At 28.6% G+C, this 23,163-nt stretch overlaps 2 protein-coding genes across 5 annotated transcripts in view; one reads left to right on the top strand and one right to left on the bottom strand.

Annotated features, from left to right (window-relative positions):
* LOC111630214 (DNA replication licensing factor MCM3-like) overlaps window positions 1-8,255 on the bottom strand; it is a 49,355-nt gene extending 41,100 nt beyond the window's left edge. The window contains exons 1-2 of the mRNA XM_023374283.1: window positions 8,062-8,255; window positions 7,877-7,989 (exon numbers count right to left, since the gene is read on the bottom strand). Of these exons, the coding sequence (XP_023230051.1) occupies window positions 7,877-7,989; window positions 8,062-8,130 (182 nt within the window). The 5' untranslated portion in view covers window positions 8,131-8,255. The remainder of the gene's footprint in view (window positions 1-7,876; window positions 7,990-8,061) is intronic.
* Window positions 8,256-8,521: 266 nt separating this feature from the next.
* The window catches only part of LOC111630208, a 39,826-nt gene continuing 25,184 nt past the window's right edge, over window positions 8,522-23,163 (top strand). For 2 of the 4 annotated variants that reach the window (XM_023374271.1, XM_023374272.1), the window contains exon 1: window positions 8,523-8,855. In XM_023374271.1, coding sequence (XP_023230039.1) covers window positions 8,616-8,855 — 240 coding nt within the window. In that variant the 5' untranslated portion in view covers window positions 8,523-8,615. Of the gene's footprint in view, window positions 8,856-23,163 lie in introns of all 4 variants that reach the window. The other 2 variants (XM_023374273.1, XM_023374275.1) reach the window with 2 other exon arrangements.

Below are 23,163 nucleotides of genomic sequence, written 5' to 3' on the forward strand. Positions count from 1 at the left end.
TTACATATGAATGAATGTAGTAAGAAAGTATATATTTTTTATTTTTTGGGAGTCTCCAGAATGAATTAATCAAATTCCCATAGAAACCTATGGTAAATCGATAATTGGTTAATGAACAATTCAGATAGCGAACAAAGTCTTGGAACAGATTATGTTCATTAACCGATCATCCACTGTATTTGGTAGTTACATTTCTTATGCATTATTTGATAATTATAAAATTTACTGAGTTAACTAGAATTACTCAATTATCAAATTGAACTAGAACAATTAACTTGATATAATTAATGCTTAATTAGACTTTGATCAATTGTTTACTTTAGATACTTTAATGGAATGATTCCTTTAAATTATATTAGCCTATGAACTCCTGCTTACACTGGAAATACTTCATGTCTATATGTTTTTTCTGTCACCTTAATACTTCAATCAGATCTTTCTTTTTATGTTATTATATATTAATAACTAATAAATTTATAAAAATTTATATTTACAGTAGAAAATATGTTATATGTAAAGTATCATTTATACAAATCCAATTGTAAAAGAATTTNGATTTTGTATGTGTGTACTGTATGTACTGTACAGTAAAGAAAAATGCATTTGGTTTACAGGTTAGTTTGTCATATTAATCACAATTGTGACTGTTGATTTTTTTTCCATTATTATAAATGAGTTGTAAATGTAGAAAATATGTTATATGTAAAGTATCATTTATACAAATCCAATTGTAAAAGAATTTTATAGTAGAGTCTCTGTAATCTAACATATATTGGATTGGCAGGTATCAATTATTAGATTTTGTACATATGTATTATACAGTAAAAAACAATCTTGGTTCACAAGTTAGCTTATTGTATTAAATATAAATGTAACTGTTTTTCTAACCACATGTGCATTAAACAACTACTGACTGACTGTACACATACATCAACAAGAAATAACACAAAAATTTCATGCACACCATATTGTGGAATATCAGATTACTGAACCGAGTGAACCAACAAGTGATAAACTGTAGAGACTACTGTATATATCTCTTTAATGTTTAATCTTATTGTCATTAATTTTATGTATTTCTATACATGTAGTTTTTACACTTATTTGTTATTGTTTTACAATACTTTTAATACATTTGTTACATGTTTTATTGTATAGAGAAAGGCTAATATTGTCCTCATGACAATGCTTTTGTGTTAATTAATCATAAATAAAATGAGAACTGCAACTTTAGATTCCATACTAAACAAAAATAGTTTTTCAGATATATCAAAATTATATTTGCTATTCTATTTCATTATTCATTACTTTATATCTGAAATTAACTTTAAAAAATATTTGAATTATAAATAAAAAAATAAGATAAACCTAACAAAGTATGTATATGCATCAACATATTTTACATAACTTTTATTTATTTATTTACTTTTTATATTATTTAGCATTAATAAACTTTTCCAAGAGAACCACCAATAAATTAGAGAAACATCCCTGTCATTTCCAATTCAGAGGAAATACTGATCAGATTAAAGCAAATCTAAACTGAGCTGTACTATAAAAATTTAATTAAACTTTGATAAATAATTTATTTTGTAAGAAAACTAACTCATATATGAGAAAAACAGAGTTTAAATGTACAGTAAATAAATAAATAAATAAAAATCAGTAAAAAGAAGAAAAAAAATGTTACATAAAAATAAACATTTTTTCATGCAACAGCACAGTGATTCTTCATGTTAAAATAAACATGAAGAATCACCGATTAAAATAAAGATATATATAGTTGGTTTGCTGTATGTTATATTAACAAAGTCTACCAAAGCGTGTGTTTTGGATTAAAGAGACGAATTTACATTGTTAAAATAAAGAGTTTAAAGTCATATTTAAAGTCTATCTTGTAATTCAGTGTCTTTGAACTTAATATTGATATATCAATAAAATGCTTTAGAAAAAGTGAATCATTATAAATGCCAAATTACTACCTTTAATTTAATTTATAATAGTATCATATAAATAGAGAGATAGAGTGTTTAGAATTTTTTAAAATCATATTAATTTCTTAGTAGAATATATTATATAACAATAAAATGTATTCATTTGATAAAAAAATGAAAATGTATATTAGCTGAATTTAATAATAAGTGAAAATACAAAATATAATTATAATTATTAATCACATTGGTAGACTTTGCTTAATTCCAGTATTACTTTAAAAATGACAAACATTTTCGAACAGCTTTACTGTACTGCTTCAGGTCAGTTATACATGTTCCATTTAGAATGGTTCATTCTATTGCATTCTACATTCAAACTGAATTCAAATTTCAAATATTTTTGAAATTTACAAAATTTAAATTTACCAAATTAAATTTTACAGCTAATGTATTCTATATAATTTTATATTAACAACCCACAGTTTAACTGAGTTGTTATAATTATCTTTTTTTGGGGTAACATAAAAAGTTTTCTAAGCACATGATAACAAATCTGCATCTTGTATATTAATGTATATTAGTTCATTAATTAATATATGAGATGCAAATTTGTATATTAATGAAATTTAAAGTAATTCAATTATTTATTATTTTATTTGTTCTGTTTTTCACTGTTATAATCCACAAAAATAAATCATCATTGTCAAATCTTAATTCAACGGATTTTGTTATAGAATGTTATGATGTTACGGAAGAATAAGTAAAGCAAAGTTGATCAAACTTTTATCAAACTGTGGTCCACAAGCTGTTTGGAATCACAAAAGAAGTAATCACGTGTTAGGAATAAGATGTCATTGCTCTATCATGTGATGCCTGCAAAGAATAGTGTAAAAGAATGAATTTTTCCATGAGAAAAATAAGTTGTCCAGAAACATGTCAGAGATGTAGTCACTAGTAATGAGACAATTAACCTGTCGTACATTGTTCCCGAAAATATTTGTGTTGACCTCATTGACCTGCATAGGAGATCCCGAATATTTTCGTGTTTACATTGGAACGTTTTTTAAACATCAAATGTCACTACTTATATGTTGTTTTGAAATAAGTGACTCATATCAAAAGAACCATTATGTTATCTAGTTTTTGCTCAGCAGGTTATCAAAATTCTAGGAATAGTTCTTTGTTAGAAACCACAAAGAAAATTAGACCATTTCATTTCTGTTTTTCAACATGGCAGCAAGTAGTAGACACAGCGCTCTAAATAAGTCAAAAGTTATCGAATATTTATTCAATTTAGGTTCTGATGAATCTGAATTTTCAGACAGCAACGATGATTACATACCAGAACAAAATGTAAGTGATGACAGTGATGATTTTGATCCTGAATTATCATTTACGAGTGGATATAGAGGCAGATCATGTGGCAGTACTCAAAGTAATACTGCTAAATGTCTGTGATTTAGTAGTGATGACAGATGGATTCATACAAATTTCAGACATCCTCAAGTGAACAGTTTTACAAGACCATCAGGAATACAATGTAATCTATGGAGTGATGCTACACCGTTTGACTGTTTCAGTATATTCTTCAATGACGAACTTGTCGACAAGATTGTTTCAGAAATGAACAGATATGGTGATAGTTTGCTAAACTGTGATGATTTACGAGAGAATAGTCAGATAAAAAATGGGAAACCAATGACAAATCCAGAAATTAGAGAATTTCTAGGACTTATAATGGTCACAAGTATAATTAGAAAACCGCGCCTAAGCATGTATTTTACAATCGAAGATCTTTTTTTGACACCCTTTTTTTCAAGTGCGATGTTGAGCAACCGCTTTCAACTTTTATTGTCCTGTCTGCATTTTACAGACAATAATCAAGCTTCAGGTGGTGATGATCGACTGCATAAATTATGCAGTGTTATCGATCATTTATGCCACAAGTTCAAAAATGCATACCTCCCAGAGGAAAATATCTGTGTAGACGAAAGTCTTATGCTATGGAAAGAGAGATTGGGATTTAGGCAATGTATACCAAACAAGCGTGCTTGTTTTGGAGTGAAAAGCTTCAAAATTTGTGAGTCACAAATAGGATATGTTTGGGACTTTATAGTTTATACCAAAGCTATTACTGAATACGATAATTTTGAAGGTGGGCAAGGAGAAAAGGTTGTGCTAACCTTATTAGAACTGTTGTTCGGTAAATATCACAAGGTTTATTTAGATAGATTTTTCACCTCACCAACCTTAGCAAAAATGCTTCTAGACAAACAAACCTATGTATGTGGAAAAGTAAATAAAAATTGGATAGGAATGCCACATAATTTTCCTGATCATAAATTGAAAGAAGGGGAATTTATCACCTGTCAAAAAGATAAATTGTCTGTGTTCTGCTGGAAAGACAAAAGGGATGTGGCAATTCTAAGCATGATGAGTGACAATAAATTCTCTGATTCGGGTAAACGTGACAGATCTGGGGAAGTAATAATGAAGCCAAATTGTATTTTGGATTATAATAGCAATATGGGTGGTATCGATTTCTGTGATGGAGTAATACACAATTATCCATGCATGAGGAAAACGGTAAAATGGTACAAAAAAGTGTTTTTTTTTTTATGTGATGGATATTACATTATATAATGCTTGTATTTTATATCAAAAACATACGAAAAAACAAATATCATTTCTAGATTTTCGTATGTCTGTTATCAGAGAAGTGATAGAGAAGTATCACACAAGCAGACATCTAGCCCGCTGTGGTCGACCATCACATGAAAATCCATTACGTTTATCCAAACGGCATTTTCCTAGTTTTATACCACCTACAGTAAAAAAAAAAAAAGCATTCATCCAGAGTATGTAAAGTATGTTCGGCTATCAAAAAACGTGCAGAATCACGTTATCAATGTGTAAAATGTAATGCTCCACTGTGTGTTGTACCTTGTTTTGAGATATATCACACTAAAATTAACTTTTAAAATAAAATTTTTTGTTTTTTACATTCCCTAATATGTCTATTTTGTGTATAGGAAATATAAAGTAATTCGAAATAATACGATAGCCACAATTATTATTTTTCTAAAACATGTGATCGCGTTAGGCTTAACATAAAAAAAAATTCAATGTGGACCAACACGTGACGGAGAAAATATTCAATATCGAATAGGTTCATCAGAACTGGAATTGGGGATCGGAAAAATCAGACATTTTCTGTCTATTAGAATCAGAATAGGAAATGAGAAAATCTCGTTACAATTTCTGATTCTTAAAAATGATTCTTCCACACTTTATAAGAAAATTAATTTTTATTTCAAAGATTAAAAACTTTTTAAATTATGATATTACTAATTAAATATTAGTTTATTGAAAACTTTCACATTGATAAAGCAGAAAGTACGCAGCGACTATACGAGGTGATGTCTGTCACAATAGACTTTTCTTTTGTTTAGTCAGAGCAATGAGAGATTGCACTTGATCGATTCTAACTGTCTCCTTTTAGGAAAGATAGGGTTGCCATTGGGCTAGCTTGATCAGCAATCTGTATTCTGTATATCTATATCTAAATAAATATTAAAAGTAAAATTTTCTGTCACTGCTGCACACAAATAATGTAAATTTTAAAATTAATTTGATTTACAATTTGAAAATTTCAAAACAACTTTTATAAAATTTTTAAAAACATTGTTTTAATTTTTGATTGATTTGATTTTAATTTTAATTAATTTAATTTTATTGTTAGTTTTGGTTTCAGTGTAAAGACCAGAGTTTTAATTATTATTATTTTTAATAATTTTTTATTTATTTAATTTTGCCTGCATTTTTTTAATCCTTAATTACAATTTTTTAAATTAATGCAACTCTTTTTTTCTTTTGCAACATAACTATACAAATTGTTTTAGTGTTGTTTCAAACAAAAGATTATCAAATTTAAATTTACTTGAATTTTTTAGTAATTTCATTAATTTTTATTTCACAAATTTGCCTGCTTTTTAAAAATCTTTAATTATAAGCAAGTTAACATTAATTAAACTATTGGGCTATCTAGTTTCAAATCAAGGCAAGCAATTGGCAAAACATTTTGAAATGTAAACAAAATTAAATTATATATTATTTTTCAATTAATGAAAAATACTATAAAAAATTATTTTTAATATTTAGTATGTTTTACTTATAATGATAAAACAACTTTCTCATTATAAGTATTAAAGATTTTGTTATGATTCCATAGATGATGCCATAATATGCTAAATTTTCAAATGCAATTTGCATATTTCTGAGTAAAAATACTTGTTCAAGCTAAGTTTAACACCATTTTGAATTTTAAAAATGTATTTTTCAAAATGAGTTGGTCGTCTAGATCAGTTGTCCAACCTTTTTACCTAAAGGGCCAAATTAGAAATTTAGGTATATTCAGCAGGCTACAAAGGTACTTTATATAAATATTTGCTTTTAAAAAGTTCAAAATGTGAATATCAAATTTTAATAACAAATATAAATTATTTAAAAAATACTGTATTATTGACAGTAAAAAAAGAAATTACACTCACACAAAATAAAAATAAATTCAGTGCAATTTTTGACATTGCCTTCCTTTTATAATAATGTCAATATCTATTTTTATGATACTACTCTTAATTCTAAGAATGTTAGTTAAATGGCAATCACTCAACCTATTTCTTTCGACCTTCACATTATGTACTATCCCCACATGCATAACAGTTTTCTAACACGAATTACGCCATTATGACATCAAAGTGTATCCACTGAAACAAGAATAAGCGACTTACTTTACCAAAATGAATGAAAATATACCTAAAAAATTTAGGGTGCAGTGGGCCACATAAAAATATTAAGTGGGCTGGACATCCCCGGTCTAGATATTCATCACTCAAGTAAACAAATTCGAAAATCAGTTAACTTGAGATAATGATATTTGTTTGGCTTGTTGCATCATTTTCCAAACTTCATTTAGTATTAAATACGACAGAATTAAATCATTTACAACACATACCCATTGCGAAAATAATGCATCTTCTCATTTACTTTCCTCTACCCCAGTTAACGCATTGGCCAACGAAGCAGTTTCCAAAGATGGTGACCCTATCTGACACAATGGGATAGTTCATTGAGTAATAGGAAATTAGATGTAATTTCTTCAGGGTTAGTGTTGCAACATTAACTTTATCCGAAATAAGATTACAAATTTATTTCGTAGTACACCATAACAGCATGTGTATCCACATATAAATGGAGAATTTTCACATTTCTTTCAAAAGATTGATTCTGGATTTCCTGATTGTTTTCCATTCTTAAGCTTAATGTTTATTAATGAATGTACTGTGCTCGTAATGTAAACCATTAATTTTTCTAAACTAAAATAAAGTTTATAAAGTATTCAAAAGAATCAGAATTGGAATCTGGAGAAATTTTGGTATCATCCCATCACTAGTGGTCACACGACCAAATGTTGTAAAAGCAAGGTCACGTGAAACGCTTTGTGTGCATCTGCAGTCTAACGTGCAGCTCCACAACAAGCTGAAGTAACAGCATCTCTAATGGGGCACAGTTGGTAAGTAGTCCTATGGTTTTTTCTTTATAACACTTTATAAGCAGGTCATCCAGAAAAAATTCTGTTTTGGAAATGTCTATTAAATAAATATGCCTCTTTTTTAAAATAAAATGAAGAAAAAAAATGTACTCAATAAAAATAATTACCAAAAAAATTTAATTTTATTTAAAAAATTAATTCCATAATTACTAATAATCGGTACAAGTCCATCTTTTATACATGGAGTGTTTTTTAGTATAAAAAAATTTTATTCCTATTCATATCTGAGAAGCAGATAATCAGAGTTTTTTCTTATTAAATAAAACAAATATTTTCACTAATCAACATATTAATTTTTTGACTAATATATAACATTCAAAATAATACTCACTCCTGAGCTCGTTTAGGATTCTTCTTTCTGAGATCATTAATATTAACAATAAGACGACATCCATTATCCGTAATCATATCTTTAACACTCTGACTGTAATAACCCTGATCCACCTACAATATTATATTATAAAATTAATAATTAGATAATATTAAATATAAATTCCTTACATTAAACTTCATTACGTCGTCGTCCAAAAAATCAAGATATTCTCTCTGAATATCTCTGAGACGCTGATCAACATCAAGTGCCATATTGTCTTTTCGAAACACTTAGACAATCCGCAAGTTATATATTCATTCGATAAATACGAAAATTATTAACTGAAAATGACACAGACTTCAACAAGAAACAATAACAAATCACGTTGATAAGAAAATTTTCGCGGGAAAAATCATAGCGCCACCTACTATTCTAGTCACAAAAAAAAAATTAATTAACAAATTAAAACGCGATCCATTTTAAAAAATTCGACTAAATAAATTTCAAACGGAACATATAATTTACAAATACGTTAAAATTTTAAAGAAATTAACGTTTTAACATTATTATAAAAATTTTAAATTGATTTCGTAAATTTTTAAATTTTCGAAAAATCGATAAATTATATATTCGATTAATATAATATAGATATTAATAATTATAAGTTAAATAACGTTTTAAAACGTTTATTAATTACAGAAAGAAAGAAAATATCGATATACGTTAAATATTATATAAGCTACATCTTTAACGGGTTATGGACAAGTGCCGATGGATTTTAGAAAAATATTTTATATCTGTTTGGTGGCGCCACAAACAAACCATTGAACAACTGGAAGAAGTGAAAGTTTTTGAAAGAGGAAAAAATATACCGAATTTATTTACTATAGAAAAAGGATTCGAAAGAATGGATTTCCATTCAGTAATGGAAACATTTGCCGAAGCCTGGGTTGCCGCTAATACACAAACTCCTTTGACAGAAGCTGCAGAAGCTCAGGTAGATTTTTATATGGGATTTTTCCTCGTTTTGTTAAATATTGCATGAATTATTTTTAAATTTTCAATAATTTTATTTTCTCTTTGACGTTTTATACTTTGCATGGTTCTTTATTATTAAAGAAGAAACTGTTTAATCGATTTTTTTTTAATGAAAAAATTTAATGTTTATATATTATATATATATTTTTTCTTGTACATTTCATGCATTTGTCATGCTACTTTCATCGTGTTACAATTAAGAAGAGTTAATGAATTTGGATGAAAAAATGCACGAAAAAATATATAAAGCGTTGTGTTTTTCTTAAGTGCTAAATAAAGAAGATTTATTTTAGTTGTGTTCAATAATTCTGACAGATTGATTCTTGATATTTTTGAAATCATATAAAAGAAATCATTAAAATATTATGCCAAATATAATCATTTCTCTAACATTTGCTCATGTATTAATGGAATAATTTATATTAAGCAATGTAATAAAATTTTGTTAAAAAAAAAAAATTGGAATAGAATTAATAAATTAAAAGGGAAAAAAACCTATAAAAATGTTAAAAGTGGAATAATTATTATTATAATTTTTAAAACTGGAAAGTTTTATTTTATTCCACAATAATTTAAAATGATTGCTATATACGGGCTCGGTCGACTTATAATCTGCACTGGTAATGTGTAACTAGAACCGATATTTAGGGATGGTTCAAATTAAAATGTCCTACAGGCCTTTGTACTGCTGTGGATGAAGAGTAAACTTGATATGGTATATGCTTGTGTAGAAGGGCATTGGTTGTGTTCAAATATTTTTTCCTGTGTTTATTTGATCTTTTTATTAATGTATTTATTTACAAAGGTAAAGGAGGGTCGGGTATCTTCCTGGCTATGTTACTGAGATCATTATGGCTTTAGCAAATTGGGTATAATTTTACCTCTGAGCGAGATGGTTTAGACCAGTGTTTCTCAATGGGGTGATATCGCTCCCATGTGGGCGTTTTTTCATGTTGAAGGGGTGATTAGTAACAATTTATATTTTGGGGGGCGAAAAACAATTTTCTGGGCAATATAGTAAAACATTATATTAATAATAATTAGATATTTTATTCGTTATATCATACAATAATTAAATAAATAGCATAATACTAGTCACTAGTCTATTCAATGCAGTACGAATTTGGCGTTAGCCTTGGCCCTTGGCATCAGAATTTTGAAGTGAAGGGGCGATAGTACGTAATGGTTTTATTGAAGGGGGTGACGATTCGTTAGAGATTGAAAAACACTGGTTTAGACCTTATCGGAACTATAGTCCTTATCCATAGGAGCAAAAAAGCCAAAGGAAACATAACTCCTTTTACAAGATATAGTCCCTGAAATCGTCCTACTTATGGGATGCGTGCAATTGGGAGTTGCATCATGTTGCTCTACTAAGACTATTGTGTTTAACTATTTAGCTCATGTGACTATGCTGGCTTTGATTTGCTCACTTGATTGTTCGTGTAATACTTGATATTATATAGTTTTAGGGGTGTGGCAGCTTGCTCCACATGGACATTACGGTAATTAGTGACAGTGAACTTCGAAGCGCGTGACTGCGTGCAGTAGGACTGGTTCGCAGTGAAAACTGATCTTGATCTTTGGAGGTGAGTATATGTATATGTATGGTTCCATTGACTTTTTTGCTTGTATGGGAACGTCTATAATTCTGAGGGTGGCAAACTCTTATTCAGAGTTCACAAATGACTCTCATTTAGAGTTCACAAATTACTGCAAATTATGTGTTTGCACAAGGACATCTAGCAAATGTGCATAGTTGGGGGGTATTTGCATTTGCTGAGCATAAAAAACCATTCCAGAAGTCTAGAAGAGAGCATTTAAAAAATTACTAATTTTTATGCTACTACTCTAACGATGATAGCACACATGATGTCACAAGTATCAGCAGAAAATAAATGTGTATTGATGGAAATTAATCAGCAGAAAATAAATGTGCATTGATGGAAATTAATCTAAGGAGGTGCATTATTTTGATTTCCTTCTTGGGTATTTCAGCTTTTAATTTATCTCTCCTTGCAGTAGGTTATGATTGGTACTTTTGATTCATTAAAGTCGATGGTCACCACCATATTTTTTTCTTTTTATGAAAGTTTATTAATTCATTCTTATAAAATTATACTGCAAAAGATATTTAACAGCATATATTTATTTATTGTGTGATAATTTCCATTCCATGTTACTTCTTTGTGGTAAAAATACTAAGGCAAAAATAGCTGCATTTATCATTCACTACTGTATAGCAAAAGAATTTTATCTCTATCTTACAGTTCATAAGGTTTGCTTCTGACTCATTTTGCATATAACTTGTTCAGTAAGCCAAACGAGAGCCGTTAATAATTGGACTATTATTATTAAATTTAGCATAATAATTGCTCGATTTATTAATGGCTCTTGTTTGGCTTAGTATCAAAGCATCGGACTTTGAGATGCTATATAACTTGTTCAGTACCTGCCCATGTTCTTTTTACTATATCACAATTAAACAAAGACAGTCCTCATTAGCATAGCACTAACAATCTTTATGGATAGTAAAAAGACTTTATTGTGGCAATAATACATACAGTGGTACCTCAGGATACGAACGTCCCAGCATACGAAATTTTCTGGATACAACACAAAATTCGAACACATTTTTGCTCCACGATACGAACAAAAACTCACCATACGACGTCACATTAGTTTGCAGCGCCATTTTTTATTCACTTTTGTTCATCAGTCTTGGTCCGCGCGTTTGCTTCATTGTGGAAGGATCTTGCTCGACAAAGGAAATCTCGAGGTATTATCAGAAAGTGACTGATTTTATTGAAAAAAAACATCCCAAAAAGGTTTACACTGGCCGTATTGCCGCTCGGGGTAATGACATTTGCCTAAGTCACTTTAGAGACATTTTAAAAAGTAGGCAAAGCCACACCTCTTTGGATAGATATTTTACCAAGTGACCTCTATCCATTGAAAGTGCTGGTGGAAGTGAAGGAAAGAAAGCAAAAAAGCAGTGAATAAAAAATTAAAAAAAATGAAACAGAAAAGATTAAAAAATTAGTGTTAAGTTATTTTTAAGTTATTGTTGCATTATGTTATGTAAGTTAAGTTTTAGTATTATTTCCCTTCTCCCTCTCTTCTGCCACCAGTTTACACCTCCACGGTTGTCTATCCTCAGAGGTAAAGTGCAAATAAAACTGCATTTTTTTAATCAATTATTATTCTATTATGGTTATTTATACATTTACAACTACAAAATGCATTTTTCAGTGTTTTCCTTACTATAGTTATTATTTCAGTGTTTTTCGTACTGGAACGAATTATTTGGTTTTACATGTAATCGTATGGGGAAAAATGAATCACCTTATGACATTTTCATGATACGATCTGAGTTTCGAAACAGTTTAATTTCGTATCCTGAGGTACCACTGTATAGGATATCACTAGATTCATGAATTGAATATAAATAGTTTTGTTAAATAATAATTATAAATTTAGATTAATGAAAAAAATTAATGAACTTTTAAATATGGTTTTATTATTATTATTATTACTAATAATAATTTGAATGTTTTAACAGTGAAATAAATAGCTACTACAGTATTTTAATTTTCAGATGTTTTCTCCAAATTGACAATTATGTGTAATTTTAATTGTGAGATAAATTTCATTGAGATAAAGATAATTTTAATATGTTTCAAATAAAATGCTAAACAAAAAAACATTATCTGTTTGTCTTATTTATTATATATCATATATTATTTAATCATAAAAATTAATAAATAAAATTTTCAATTTTATTAAGTAATTTACTGAATATTGAATAATAATTGCTTATGATATTATGAAACTTCAAGAAAATATAGAGAAGTTAAATAAATAAAACAAAATGTTTATTTCAGGAAACCAAAAAATTTATTTATATAGAGAAATATTTTCATTCTTTAAAGAACAGGCTTTAAAATCTGTAGAGCTGACTACATTTGGAACAAAATTAAGTTCAAACTTTGAAAGATCAGATTAAACAGCTTAAAAGCTTAATTCCAAATTCTGATACTTTTTTAATATTTTAAATTAAAATTTTTTTACTTTTTTTTTTAATAATTAAAAGATTCTCCCATCAACTTGCACATTGCTATATAAGGCCTGCACTTAGCATAGTTCTCACTAGATCATCCTTAGTGATAGAATCATAATGTATCTATAGGTGATATTTTAAAGATCTACATAAAATATTGCATTCCCTAGAAAGCCTGACTATATAGATACCTGCCATATTCTCTTCCTTTAACTTATCTATGTTCTTCTTTAACTGTTGCATTTAAACTGGAAGTTTCTTGACTAAAGTTAATAATATAACAGCTGTTAACTTCCCAAATGGAGTGCAGCTGTTAACTTCCCAAATGCTACACATTATACTATCTTTAGAACTTTGCTCTATGCTTATTCTCAATTACTGGCTTGGTTGTTCTTAAAGATGCTTTCAGTAGACCAACAGTTTCCAATCTTTTTCATGTAGAAATCCCTTTTAAAAAAATTTTTTCTATCAATTTCCTTTCAATATTATATTATGGTAGAGTCCCAGAAACTTGACTCTCAATAACTCAACATTCTGTAAAACTTGTTGTGCCATTCGGGGGGAAGTAATATAATGTCTATTTCTATAACTTAACACTAGGATCAAATAAGTTATTCTTCTCTGGTGACAATCAATAATAACATCAATTCCACCTGCTAACAAAGAATATATTCTTCTTCCCAAGATGACACACAAAACACCACAATGTGAATGTCACTAACTCAAAAGTAGCATTGAATAGCCAATATTTTTTTAAAATTAAAATTAAGGGCCAAAAAAGCTGCTAACTTGTTTACCATTTCATCATAACAGTAATAATGCAAATATGAGTCTATGCTAGGGGTTTCCATATTGTAAATATCCTTTGCATTTTTATATAATCTTTGTATCTCTTAAATTGGATTATATTGCAATTTATAACCAATGCTCTTTTTCTAAAAATTTTACTGTTACATACTGTACAGTACATACCAGTGCATTCTAGCTGAAAAATAATCCTGACTATAATGCAGTATGCTACAGAAAATACTATTCATATACAAATTTTAAATCAAATTATATATATAAACATATCATTTTATGCAAATTATATATCTGTAGTCATTGTCAATATTTGATATTTTTACATTCATAATTTTCATCACACTATTAAAATACATTTTTATTCCTTATTCTTTTATCAAAAATTTTTAATTGTATGTTATCTATTTTTCAGCTTATTCATACAGATAATATAAGTAAGAGAATGGAGGAAAGTGCTAAAATATGTGACAATTTATTATTGGAGATATTGATTATTTATAAAAAGTTACCTAACAAGTACATACAAGGAAATTATATATATATAAATTCTATTTAAAAAATTATAGACAGTAGGTGAAATAATTTAAATGAATGCATTTTATATATAGATTACTTTATTTTTAAATTCTTTAAATTGGATTTTAAAATTTTATAATACAGAATTTACTTCCATCAAGAAATAATAAAAATTGTTTTCTCAATGGATTTATCTTAAATACATTTTCTGTGTTGATATGTCAAGCATTTTTTTTTTATTATTATTTTGCATTTTGATTTATTTGTATTGTGCTACAAGCAGAAAAATATTTACTTTAATAGTGTTTAAAATAGAACATTAAGTTCTATTGCTTTTAGAGGTACATTTCTTATTGGAAGTACTGTACTTCTGATGGACTTAAACAAAATTCTTTTTAAAATTGGAACTTTTTTATGTACTGTTTAAAATTATCTATATAAAAAATAATACATTTTTTATTTATTTTAGTGGTTGCTAATCATATAACTTGCTAGTGATCCACTCTACTGGTATTTAATTAATGCAGCAATGATTGTTGATTCACATGTAAATACTAATTAATGTTAGACTAAAAATAAATAAATGTTTAATATCCATCATTGATTTTTTAATGAATGTTTTCAGCTATATTAGTAATCATAATTAGATTCTTAAATTAAATACAGAACATCAGTACAAGTATTATAGAATAAACTTGATTATGTCTTCTAATGTAGCTGAAAACATTTATTGATATATTGATGATAGATTTGAAGGGTTTATTTATTTTTAATATTTCATCTAGTTATGTATGCTTTATGAATATTATACTAATTTCAGATTATGCCAATTGATTTGCCATGTCCTGTTTACAAAAATAAGGATACAGTAGTTATAAAAATAGATATAGTAATATTAGATAAATCATGGAATGTATTAATGCATTCATAATTTAATTATAAAATAATTTCTTTATATTAATTTCTTTTTAAAAATCTTTTGAAAAATTCTTACATTAATAATGAAAATATTTGACTTAGCAAATATTTTCATTTTGCTAAGTCAAATATGAACTTAGCAAAATGAATCTGATAATTATAAAGTAGTTTTCAAATACAAATCAGCATTAAATGTAAAACAGTAATACAGTAATAACTTTGGAAAACTAAATTGTTATGAATTAGTATTGTTTAATGATGGGTAACTTTGTTAGCAGTAATAATTACAGTAGAGCATCGATTATCCGACTCAATTGGGGACGCGGGTTGGTCGGATAACCGAAAAGAATGAAAAAAATACATTAGTATAGTATATTAGTATATCCCATGTAATTAGTATATTAGTATATTGCTATTAACCTACTTCACATTTAATTTTCATCGATGTTAAACATAACAAAATTTTTTTTTAAATAATAATCGTCACTATTGTATCGTAAAAAATTATTTTTAAATTATTTTATTGCTCACAAAACAAACAACCACTCATAATTAGAAAATTAAGTCTCGTTTAAATACTGGCCTCCCTTTCATGGTCGAGCCAGTGTTGCCAGCTAAAACACACAAAAATTTAACAAAAATAATATTAAAGTAGCCAAGACATACCCAAATATTGTAGCGCCACTTCACTAACAGACATTTGAAATGTGCCAACTAGAATGGTCGGTTAACCAATGTGACAGTTAATCGGGGGTTGGATAATCGATGCTCTACTGTAATTAATTGAAACTTTTTGAATTGCTGTAGATTGTTTTGTTTGCTTTAAAACTGTGTGTCACAATTTTTCACTTATAATAATCTCAAATATTTCTAAATTTAAAAAAAAATCAAGTGGTTAACAACAAATTTAAGCTTAAGTTTTTCTTTCAATTTGCTCTTAATTTGCATTTTGTTAATTTAATTAAGCTCTTGAAAATGCATTTTTGTTTTAATCTAAAAATATTCATGCCTATCATAGATTTTTTTATAATTAGACTAGGTTGATTTTACAAACTGACATCAATAAATATCAATATATTACATATTAATCATTTGGTATTTGTATCTAGTCTATCAGGATTAGAAATTAAGACTTTGTGCTATTTGTCAAGCAGACAACCAGCTCTAGATTTCTGATTCTCCCATAATGAAACCAATTGTCCAAACTACAGGATTCATGCATATATATTATAAACTGTTAGGTAATACAAAAACAACTACCACACTTACATAAAAATAAAGTTTTAATGCTTGCATATTACATAGATGTTTATTAGGTCTACACATAAAAAGAAATTGTGAACATGTTGACAATCTTTGTTTATAGTAGGTGCCAAGTTAGAAATACAAAAATAGTACAGAATTTTATTGGATGTGTTCAAAATTTATTATAAAAATTTTTTAATAAAGTAAAATTACATTTAAAAACCCAAACAAAAGAAGAATACGACAAATATTTATATATATATAAGCAAAGCAACCACTGTATAATTGGCTAGTATTAATAATCAAAGCTAAAATTCTTTTATAATTGGATATCAAATCAAATTTATTATTCAATACTGCATATAAGTAAAATGAAAATATGAATGGCTGAATATACAAATACAAATGGATCAAAGAATTCATTAATCAGCTGCTTATATTTTCATTTTACTTGCATGCAATATTACTATATTACAGGTATTGGGTGTTAGTACCCATTAATCATTTAAGCATAAGCAGAACTGTTATTTAAAAAGTATATGGTTTTTCTGTACTTAAAACACAATACAACTTGTTTAATTAATAACATGAATAAAATGAAAACTTGTCTATTTTGAAAAAATTATAGGTTGTGACTAGAGTTGTCAGATGTCCTGGATTTTTGGGATTGTTCCGGAATTTTTCTAACTGCCATCTAGCAACAAGAGGATGTTAAACTAAAAACTGTTCCTACAATGAAGTATTTTGTTTTTCTTTTTTCACATTTTTAATGTATTTGTCACTGACAGTAAAAATACACATCTAGAATTGAAGTGTCCCAATATCTTTCAGGAAGAACTCATTTTGTCCTGATTTTTATCTCCAAGTACCATACCTGGCAACCTTAGTTGTGGCAAAAATACTCTTTTTTTTTTCTTTAGAATCAAAAACAAAATTAACACCACAAAGTATTTATTAACTTTAGAAATGCATTTTTAATTTATATTGGTGCCTTGTACTTAAATGCTTCGGAGTTTAAACAATGCTGCAAAGTTCAAACTGCACAGGAAGCATAAACACAATCTGTTGTGTGCCCAAATCATCTGTCTCTCTTAGTTTATATGTTTTCAGTGATTTTTGGCTTTATTTATATGTATTATTCCCACAAAGTTTCTTTGTACATAACTTTAGGGTGTCCTGTACATTTTCTATCCTTTAGTTCAAAATTTCTCAAAGGAAACTTTTTGACCACATTTGACATGGTTGAAGTTCAGAAGCATTTTCCTTACACACACTATGAATTTTTTTACTATTTTGTATAAAATTATATCCTTTCCAAAACTAGTAATGCATAATATGCCAATGTATTTATTTGCAGACATTTTTGCATTTTGTTTGAATAAAATCAAGTTAAGCAAAAAGTTTAAAATAAGCTTCTAAACAAGGAATACAATCTCACTTTAGCAATAATGTGTTAAGTTCCAGTTGTTATAATTTAATTAAAAATACTTATTAAAAGTACACCTTAAATTCTAACTTATTGCATCCCCTGAGATGCCAGTTAAGCCTAAGAGGAATATTGTAATAACAATGATTGAAATGAAAAAGGAACTTATTGGTTATCAGTAAACACTACTTAAATGAATTAAATTTGAAGTACAAGATACCACTGTCCACTCACCCTGATTATCAGTATGTATAATCAGGGGTATATATATTTATTGTATTTCAGTAAAGCTTGTTCTGTCCCAAATTAAAAAAGAAATACTTTGTAATAACAAAAGATTTCTTTTTAATTAGGGATATAACTAAATAGCATCTATTATTCATAGATACTGTTCAGTTAGGTGTTCAAAGGCAGAGAATATTATAATAATAATAATTATCAAATCAAATTTTATTAGTAGAAGGCTACTGCCTGTTACAAAGGGAGTTCTACTCATTATCTTTATCTTCAGTATTATTACAAAATCAATTAAACATCAAAACTTCTTAACATAATTATATAAATTGTACTATTTTTTGGGTTGCACGATGGAACATCACATACATTGCTTCCACCGATTCACATACTCTAAAGTCTACAAGATCATATCTCTGTTTCAACTCTAGGCTCTTCTTACATTCACAAATAAGATAAAACTTAGAAAAAGGCATAAGAGATCTTGGGCATAACTTGTTCTCGTATATTTATATTTTGTTGTCAATCACCAATGTACGAGCATTAAGACGACACTGTATAAAGTCTCTTGTTTGTAATTCTTCAAATATTCTACTATGATTTACAGATGGGTTAATATATACCACTAAGATACTTAGGAATCTAGTTCTCTACAGTTTATGAAATTTAGAATTTAGTTCAACTAAGACACTAATATAACAAAGTTTCATTTGTATAAACCTCATATAACCCAAGGATCTCTCAATCTACAACGAAAGACCTCCTGCTGGTCTACCAAATCTTTGCTCCTTAAGTGCTGAACTATGGGATATCCAGAACACTTTTTGAAAACTCGAGTTCTCTAAAAAAACAGAATCAACTGACCATGTCTCGGCAATACCCACATCATCATTTGATAACCCGTACTGCAGAATGGATCGATCATTAGTCTTATTAATCATTCCTTGATTATTCCAGAAAGTACTGTGCACATTTTCAGCCAAATCATAATGATCCAACTCCTGGGAAACCAAATGTATTGAGTTCAGATTATTATTACTTAACTGAGTCTCTGAGTTATTATTTCCCTTATCTTCTACATTCTTCTTAATATCGTCCATCAACCTTGGCATTTTACCGGAGTCAGACCTCTGGTTTCTTATAAAAAATGGTCCAACTGAATAATTTCATTTGTGTATATATCGTAAGTAAACATAACTCCATCCTTAATATAATAGTCATCTCTAACTATGATTTTTTGGCCACTGGACTTCTCCTGTATTATTCTTGTAACCAGTTTTTTCCTTCTAACCCTAGACTGCTTACACAAATCAGCCGTCAAAATAATATTCTCCTTGAACCTTTTAGACATGTTTGACCTTGCTGTCCAGAATCCTCTCAGAACTAAATTTCTCTTAGACCGATGCAAGAGAAATTTTAACTATAGATTTAGTATTATTTCTAGAAAATCTGACTAAACTGGCCAGACTGAAGTCCTTTAAGCCTAATTCGATTTTTATAAATGAGATCTCAGCAGACGGATCATCAGTTAAAAACGGAAAATTAAAAATAACAATGTTGTTTCTAATTTTTTCATTAATCAACTGATCCAATTGAAATTCAACCTTACCTCTCAATAATCCATCATAATTAGCACTTCGTTCCATTTTTTTCACTTTATGAGACACGACAGACAAGTCTTCCCTTAGATCATTATACTTCTTTTTCATTGTACTTAGCTCTTCCTTAATTTCACTCAGGTCCACAGAAAGTTGTGAAAATTTCTCCTGGATTAGGTCATAAACTGTTTTAATAGTGTATTGTGATTCTTCAGAGATCTTTTTGCACACTAACTGATGGAGTAAAATAATCCTTTATTTTTGCATTTCTCACTCCCACCGAGTTATGCTTCAACGGATTTTTATCAAGTAACACAAGTTCCTCCTCTACAACTTCAGTTAAAAGACCTCTTCCAGTTTCTCCAGCATCCCCCTTACGAGGTCTACCACAACCTCTCTTTTGCATATCAACCCTATCCATGTCCGGAGGGGATCTCGACAACGGCCCCGGATTAGATTCAATTCCTGAAATTAATAGCAAACATTTTATTAACTTGGAGCTCATTCTATTCATATCAAATTGAATCTTCCGGTATCCATTCATTGCTCTAGAAAACGTAAGACACCTAAGCAGCACTCCAAAGCTGAAACAAAAATTCACCAGCAGCCTCGAACGCAACACCAACTCCCCCCCCATAATAATAATTATAAATCAGTCACAGTTAGCTCATTGATTGTTATTCCAACAGTAAACTTGGCAATGATCAACAAAAATTATAACATTTTTGTTAAATTTATGAGCTTTGATTCTGAAAGTGGGGCAAGTCCATTTTGTGAAAAAAATAGTTAAAATAGCTAATTTGTATTGCAAATTAACATAAAATTTATGTTTTTTAATCAGTTCACAGTAAATATCTTATAATATCAGTATAAATTTGGGAATAGTAATTTATATCGTCAACAATATTTATTGTGAGTTGATTTTGAAAGTGAGACAAGTCTACTCTAAAGAGAAATATAAAGATATGATGGATTTATTATCCTATGTACCATCCATTCATCATGAATATTTTAAAAATCTTTACTATCTAAACTAAGAAATCTAATTATATTCATGCAACTTATCACTGAATATTTTTCTTATTTTATCCACTTTTTCTTATAAAATTAAATTTAGTTTTTGTTTTATTGTAGCTTTTCGAAAGAAGTATGAAATGTTGAAATAAAATAAATAAGTAAATAAATAAAATATTCAATTTTTTGTTGTTATAACTATATTCCATTCAAAGAAAAATCAACATTTTCAACAACAAATTACTTTTGAAAGTGAGACAAGTCAATTGGCACATACCAAAACCATGATTTTTTTCACCTAACACGAATAACCATTATTGCATATTAAATTTACATGAAATAAGACCAAAAAATATATAAAACAAGTCTATTACTGCTTACAAATATTTTTAAACTCATTCAAATGCAAACCATTAAATATCTAGCAATAACATAAAATGGACTTGCTCCACTTTCAAAATCAATGGCTCATATCATGAATAGTCAAAATTTTCTTGCAACTATGAAAACTCCCACCCAGAAAGTGGGTTTATAAATTTTTTGCCTTGAAATGGAAAGTTTTACCCTGCGAAAAGTATAAGTACTTACTTTTTCATATCTAACAACTTGGGTTTTTTTATTTCTAAATGGTACTTTCTTAATTCTAATAAGTGCCCTCCAGTAGCTGAGTGGATAAAACCACCAAACATTGGTAATTAGTTAGTCATGAGTTCGGGCATGGCCAACAGGCTGGCCATATGGAGTTTTCTGGGTTTACTTCACATTAGTAACATCTAAATAGAGTCCAGCTTTCCATTAAAAGTCTTCCTGAGATGGATCTCCCTCAGCAGATCGCTCATGTGTTGCATAGCCATAGCCAAATAAGCCAAACTAATTCTAATGAGTGATTACTTATTGTGACATTGTCACAATGCCTGGCTGCAATTTTTCATCACAATGTTCTCAATTCTTTTAGTGGTGTCTGGACTTTAGTACTGTTTAGTACTGTTCCTGTTAGCAATAGAGTCTTGCTGGTTATCTATAATAACTAACTTCATTCAGGGGAAAATTTTGAATTGAAGTAATGTTACTTCCAGTCCAAACTGGAAGTACTTATATAGTTAATCTGGGCCTCCTATCCCTAAGCATATTTGGTTTTGACTTCCATCTCTCTAACTCCTTTTTTGACATTAAGGAAGGACAGACAGGTGGATGACAGTGGGAGTTTATAGGTCTACAATTTTTTCAAATTGCAGTCCAATAATTTTTCTATAAACATGATATTTACAAGAACATGCTTCCCACATAGTTTATACAATCTGTTACAAAAATATAAATACTTTATCATCACATAAAAGCAATTATTCTGGCATTTTTACAAGATTTTTTTTATTTATTTAAACAAGTCATATGAAGTCTTTTGGACATTGAGGTTAGCAACTTTGATCACATGTGGGTCCATCACAACCTGCAACAGATAACTTTTCAAATATTAATAGTAGACCAGTATTAATTAGTAGTCATTGACCATCCTTTCTTTCAGAAGGAGGTCAATGACTACTTTTGGTTGAATTACTTTGGCCTCCTTTCACAACACTTCCTTCTGTCTATGGATAAGTGGTATGGTGACATTTGGATAGGAAAATTACATAATATGAGGTTACCAGCAGGTACAAAATGTTTTAAGTGGTTTTTGAGATTGCCAAGTTTAAATATTTGGTTCGTTTTTTCACAAAATTTCATTCATTGGTAGATTACCATTTACTGCCAAATATCAAATGGTACAGTTTCTTAGAGTTAACATTAGGAAAAAATATATCTGAAAAGATTTAAGTTATTGTATTTTCAATTTGTTTCTACTTGACCAATGAAATTGTGCCATTTTGTATCATTTGAGTATTTCAATAAGCATGAGAATTGTAGGCTTATACCCCTACTGTACACAATTTAAAGAACTTTTAAAATATGTCAGATTGAGCACTTGGTGTGATAAACCCTTATGTAAGATAACCTTTGTACTTATATTATAATATTTAATTTACATAAGTACAAAGGTTAGAAGTATGAAATAATCTAATAATAATAATAATAATCTTTGTAGTTATTTTTTGCCCAAGCAATGCTGGGCTCATCTGCTAGTAAATAACTTCAGGTAACAGCTTGTGTCTGTTGAGAACCTCACAGGTTGCTGGATAGGTTTTATAAAGCAAAATTCCTCTAAATGTAGTCCAAATTATTTTTAAAGTGGTCCAAAAAGTAGTAAGTCACCCAAATCTAGCAGCCTTAAACCCTACAAATATCTTAGTCTGTTACATGTAGTCCAATCTTGCAATCCCAAAACACACCCATGTTTTATGAGATAAGAGAAAAAAGGGTATTCCATACGTAAGGTGACACCAGAAAATGTGTTACTGTAAAAGCAAAGCCATATTGACTTGGTTAGAGTTGTTCTTGGTCTGTTGTTCTCTTATGG

This window comes from Centruroides sculpturatus, unplaced genomic scaffold, assembly GCF_000671375.1.
Source record: "Centruroides sculpturatus isolate CEXI.00-Female unplaced genomic scaffold, Cexi_2.0 scaffold623, whole genome shotgun sequence".
In the NCBI taxonomy this organism is placed as follows: Eukaryota; Metazoa; Arthropoda; class Arachnida; order Scorpiones; family Buthidae; genus Centruroides; species Centruroides sculpturatus.